Source organism: Anomaloglossus baeobatrachus, chromosome 2, assembly GCF_048569485.1.
Source record: "Anomaloglossus baeobatrachus isolate aAnoBae1 chromosome 2, aAnoBae1.hap1, whole genome shotgun sequence".
In the NCBI taxonomy this organism is placed as follows: domain Eukaryota; kingdom Metazoa; phylum Chordata; class Amphibia; order Anura; family Aromobatidae; genus Anomaloglossus; species Anomaloglossus baeobatrachus.
This window is the reverse complement of record NC_134354.1, coordinates 131,446,901-131,452,818: the sequence shown is the minus strand read 5'-3', so window position 1 is coordinate 131,452,818 and position 5,918 is coordinate 131,446,901. Positions and strand designations below refer to the sequence as shown.

The 5,918-nt window shown below is 37.4% G+C and overlaps 1 protein-coding gene across 1 annotated transcript; it reads right to left on the bottom strand.

Moving 5' to 3' along the window:
* Nucleotides 1-2,275: 2,275 nt before the first annotated feature.
* LOC142287488 (uncharacterized) lies at nt 2,276-4,900 on the bottom strand. Its single transcript, XM_075333443.1, has 3 exons — nt 4,714-4,900; nt 3,862-4,012; nt 2,276-3,758 (listed from the first exon to the last, which is right to left on the bottom strand). Exons 1-3 carry the CDS (start codon nt 4,898-4,900, stop codon nt 2,585-2,587), a joined length of 1,512 nt encoding a protein of 503 aa, XP_075189558.1. The 3' UTR covers nt 2,276-2,584.
* Nucleotides 4,901-5,918: the final 1,018 nt, after the last annotated feature.

Sequence of the window (5,918 nt, the reverse complement as noted above, 5' to 3'; positions counted from 1 at the left end):
AACACTATTCTCCTTAGGCCTCTGCCACACTCACGTGTAAAAAACGTACGTTTGGTGTAGTCCGTGTTTTGTGTCCGTGTTCCGTATTTGCAGTCCGTTTTTCCCCTCCGTGTGGTGTCCGTATGCATATCGTGTGTCATACGTGTGTACGTGTGTGCGTTTTCCTGTGCGTGAAATACGTCAGTGTGTGTTCCGTGTGCAGTCCGTTTTTTGTGCGTGTTTCACATGTTTCACACATTGAGATAATGGTGATTACTTGGAATTAAATGACACATAGGTGTATGTGATTAGGACCTAAATATAAGTTAACTATAAGCTCTTTCCTGCTTGTATTATGTCTTGGAGCACCTATGTGTTGAGACAAAATTGTGGCAATGCCATTATCCACGGAGGCCTTAGTGTTTTTATGTTGGATTATATCTCGTCGTTTTGGCGTTAGACGGCACATGTTGCATTATGATAATGTAAGAAGAACCAGATTGTGGGTGCATCCACTAATGATGATGCGGCCTATGCATGGTCATTTCCATACTTTATTTTTTGAGTTACGGAATTTCCCAGATAAGTTTTTTTCATACTGCCGGTTGTCAGTTGAGAGTTTTGATTACTTACTAAATATTTTACGACCTCATTTGCAACATCAGGACACTTGGATGCGGCTTTCCATTTCCCCAGAGGAGAGATTTATGGTGACTCTGAGGTAATATATTTGTTTTTTTTGTAATTTGTGTAAATGTGTTATTTTTCACAGTGAAATGTGTAATTGATCCTTATTGATGTCATCTCATTTTTGATTCAATGTTTGTGTTTTCTTATGATTGTTTGAATTTTAAAAAAATAGTGTTAATTGTAAATCATTCTTTGTCTTGTTTTCCTAGATTCTTGGCGACTGGTCAATCTTTTAGTGCTTTACATTTTGATTTTTTGTTGGGGAGATCAACCATTGCCGTTATAGTACGTCACACATGCGACATGATATGGCAACATTTAAAAGAAGAAATGATGCCTCAGCCAAACAGAGAAGATTGGTTGAAAATCTCTAAGGGCTTCAAGGACTCTGTTGACTTTCCTAACTGCATAGGAGCTTTGGATGGCAAGCATTTCAGAGTTAAAAAGCCACCAAACTCTGGGTCACGTTATTTCAATTTTCATAGGTTTTTTTCCGTTGTTATTTTGGCATTGGTTGACACAGAATACCGATTTATTTATGCAGACATTGGGGCCTATGGTAGTGCCTCAGATGCCCGTATTTTCCGTTCATCCAGATTAGCCCAACGCCTGCAAGAAAATTCATTATTGATCCCCCCTCCAGTTGCCCTACCTGGTACATCTGGACCGTTGGCACCATATGTGATGGTAGCAGATGCAGGATTTGCATTATCCAAACATGTTATGCGACCATATCCAAGGAGATCCATTGATGACAGGAAACAGTACTTTAATAATCGGCTAACTAAAGCAAGACGTTATGTGGAGTGTGCATTTGGTATTTTAGCTAACAAATGGCGCATTTATCAGACAACGATTCAGTTGCAGCCAACCTTTGTCACATCTGTACTCAAGGCTACCATTGTGCTTCACAATTACTGTCGGATACATGAAGGAGGAACTTATGTGGATGATGAATTTCAGATAAACCATGTTGTTAATCCCACAGGTGAACCTATGTCTCATAATTCCGTGACATCTGGTTTACAAATTAGAAATTTATTTACTGATTACTTTAATTGTTTTGATGATAATAATAATAGTGATGATTGTTAAGATTGTGTTGGTTTTTTGTTGTTAAAAATATCAAATTATGTTATTATAGGAACTTGCTTAATTTTTCTCAACATCTCTGATCTTAAATCAAACAAGTATTTAAGGGGAAATGCGGTATTCATAAACTGACATTTCTGTTAGCAACATGGTTTTGTGAATGTTGTATGTATGTGTATGTACATTTCTGTGTTAATATCATGTTTTAGGAAACTTATTTGTAACTTACAACATTAATAATGTTAATCGTCTATTGAAAAAATGCTATATTATTATTAAATATCCAAAATAAACATGTGTTTTTTCTTCTAAAACATAATCTTTTATTACGAATAAGCATATTAATCCATTAAGTAAGGATGTTATTTTTTCACATCCACATTAAAAATGTACATATTGTTCATTTTGTGTTAAATTTTTCCAAACTAAAATTTTAATGCTAATCTTCATAACATACAAAATATACTTTACATACAAGAGTCATTGTAAAGAAAATGTGTGCATTGCTTACAATGTTGAAAAATGTAGGCCAATTAAGTTGCTATCATGTTGGACATTGACATAGACCAAAAAATTGTAAGCTGTGTTTTCAGAATATTATAACAAATCTAACCATCAAATTTGTTGGGTAAAACTGTGTTAATACATTTCCAAACATAAAGGCCATAAAACATATATGTGATCCGTCACTAAGTATAATCACACATTTTGTTGAAATCTTTTCAACTCTGAGTTTGCACATTTTTGGAAATCCCTCTTTTTTAACATTTTGACACATTCATCAGATTTGTTGTTTGATTGTTAAGATTAGCAAAAATGTGCATCACAAGTCAACAAGATCTTCTAGTGAAGTAACCTGAGTGTTGCTGAGTATGTTGTTTTGTGTGGCCTCAGAAATGGTATTTTCAGGAATGGAAGCAGTTGTTTGCTGAACAACATTCCTATTACTAGCTACAGTAGTGTGTGGAACAGTCTGTTGCATGCTGGTTTGTCCCAACACATTGCCTGTGGTTGAGTAGACCTGTGGATCTACATGGGTAATTGGGTATTGTGTGTGTGTATGTTGTTGACCTTGAGGATAGTTGACAGAGGTTTGTAAGTGTGGTGTAGGTAACATAGTTGAGATTGGATAATGAGGCATCATGAATGATTGTGGGTATGTTGAACCTGGAAACAAATTAGGTAAACCACCAATATTTGTGGGTTGAGTAAAGTAACTAGTAGTTTGAGTTGGTTGTAAATTCATATAGTTCAAGGGTTGCTGAGAGGTAGCACTTTGTACTGTGCTTAAGGCACCAGTATTGGTTGCAACATACCCTTGTCTAATTGGTGTTGGGAATAACGTACTTGAAGCCATTGAAGGTTGTCCAGATTGTTGTAATAGTGGATTATTGACTATTACTGTTGCCATTGTTGTTTGTGTTGAAATTGTGTTTTGATTGTCTGTTGTGTTTGGGACTGTATGTTGTTGCATAATGGTACGCCAATTTTCTATGGCCTCATACACTCTCACTGGTTCCTGTTCTGCCTGACTAGCTGACAGTAGGGTCAGCATAGCAGCTCTTACACGTTCCTGTCTATCTGAAGGAATTTTGGTTAAGCTAGTTGATAAAGAGCGACAAAAACGCTCGGCATCTGTTTCTGGAATTAAAGTGTTCATTATGTGAATAATGCGTGTGTCAATTATTTCCGGTAAGGATCTCATTTCCTCAGGTCTGCGGATTCTTCTTGCACGTAGAGGTTGTGGTGCAAAACGTGGAAGCACATTTGTTTGTGTTGCTTGTGTAGCTGGTGTGGTTGTTTGTTGGGTTGATGAGCCTTGGGTGTTGGTTTGTGCACTCTCTGTCCCACCCTCATGTGATTCAGTTGCTGCATCTTGTTGAGTCTCAGGAATTTCAATGTCTTCTCTGGCAGGTTCTTGTTCTGATGCTGATGTGGCTGTAGCAGAGGGCCCTGCTGTTGGTTCATCATCAGATTCGTCAAGATTATCCTCCGTTCTATAAGAAATGTAAAAACATATTACAATCTTAACATTTATGTTTGTCCAATTTGCTTCAGGGGTTTTTTTTTTTTTTTTTTTTTAAAAAAAAAAACACTTACTGTGTAACTTCTAAGATGGGTGCTAGGAAGCTTATTTGTTCATAGTAGACATATCTGCGTTTGCGGCCTTGGCTGGATGAGGATGGTATAGGGTTGTACTCCCTTCGGTACTGATCACGGGCTGAACGCCAACGCCTTTTTACCAAGTCAACTGGGGACAATGAACAAATATGTCACTTGCAACATTCTCCATAAATCTGCACACATTAATTTAAATAATGTTTGTGAAATGTAATATACAATTTAACACAATTATGTTGGTCAAATACTTAGGATGAAATATAATTTATTTAGATATTCTTCATTCAAAAACATGTTTAGACATTCACACAAAAACAAATAATATTTCTGAATAATTATATTTTAAGTCATTGTCATCTATATTTAAATTATAATTCGGTGTTTTTGCAATGACATTTGGCTAAAAATTACTCGAAATATTATTTGCTACATGTAGGTAATGATATTGACATGTCATTTTAATCAATTATTTTTAAAAAAAAAAAAAAAATAAAAAAATGTTCAAGTGTGATACAACATTTTGACTAATCCAACAGAGAATTTAAACACACATGACAGTTTAATCAGTTAATTCAGTTAATTCATGAGGAATTCCAAGTCAGATTACAAATTTAATTATACTTCGATTTTTTACACTGATGAAAGTTTGGTGATACTATGAAAAAAGTGTACAGGAACTCAATATATTGAGTAGTACATACACCAAATCTTCTCATAGGATTTTACACTAAAAGACAACATAACTATGCCAAAACAATCACAGTTTGAAAGTATGAATAAATCCAAATATAGATATTAAATACAAAAATATAAAAAAATACAACAACTTACCATATTTAGCACGCTTTGCAGGAGAACATCTAGACCATGCATTATTGGGGTACACTTCCTCAGCTACTTGATTCCAATGGCGATCAACTGTCAGTCGGTCATGGTAACCATCTACACGTGTATCCCATAATGGTGGGTGAGTCTCGACAGCTGTTATAAGTTTCTCCGTGTCCACCCGTGGTGCCATTATTATATTTCGAAGACGAAAGTTTGCTGAAAATAGATCTTGCAATACACAGAACTCCTACTTCTTGCTTGCTCACTCCTTCTGCAAATGCACTGTTAGTTTTGTGCAAGAAAATATGTTAGCAACGCCACCTGAAAGTATTTCAGAGTGTAACCAACTTTCTAATTAAAACACGGACACGGACCACACGGATAGCATACGGAGGCCATCCGTATCACGTACGTGTAAACACGGACCCATAGGATTTAATGGATCCGTGAGGACGTGATGCCGGTGGAAAACGGACATGTCAGCGCTTTTTCGACACGCACAAACGTACGCACGGAACGGACACACGCTCCGTGCGCAAACACTGACGTGAGGCTTTTTAGATTAAAAATAGTATGTCAACATCAGCACGTGTCTCCGGTACGTGCAAAAAATGCCAAAAACGTACCGGAGGCACGGATGTGTGGCACAGGCCTTAAGGAGACTTTGCAAGCCAGTCTGGCTGCCAGGTAAGGGGACTTATAGCTGCAATGCCCCTCTGGGAAATATTCAAATTGTCTCTCCAGTAAAGGAGACAAACTCTAGCACAGCGCCACCTATTGGAAGTAGCGATCCTAAAAGTCACAAGTGGATTTTCAACAATCCTTTGAAATATGACTCAGGATATATAAGCCAGATCAGAATCCCAATTTGCAGACACGGTGTTTCGGGGTGCTTGCCCCTCGTCAGTGCAAAGTATGGGGGTGTCTGATCTGGCTCATGAGAAAGCTATGTGGGGACCACGGGGGAACACTATTCTCCTTAAGGAGACTTTGCAAGCCAGTCTGGCTGCCAGGTAAGGGGACTTATAGCTGCAATGCCCCTCTGGGAAATATTCAAATTGTCTCTCCAGTAAAGGAGACAAACTCTAGCACAGCGCCACCTATTGGAAGTAGCGATCCTAAAAGTCACAAGTGGATTTTCAACAATCCTTTGAAATATGACTCAGGATATATAAGCCAGATCAGAATCCCAATTTGCAGACACGGTG

Coding starts and splice junctions, on each gene's coding strand:
- LOC142287488 (XM_075333443.1), bottom strand. CDS start 4,900: ATGGCACCACGGGTGGACACGGAGAAACTTATAACAGCTGTCGAGACT. Junction 4,013..4,713: donor TGCAAAGCGTGCTAAATATG/GTAAGTTGTTGT, acceptor CATTGTCCCCAG/TTGACTTGGTAAAAAGGCGT. Junction 3,759..3,861: donor CCCATCTTAGAAGTTACACA/GTAAGTGTTTTT, acceptor CATTTCTTATAG/AACGGAGGATAATCTTGACG.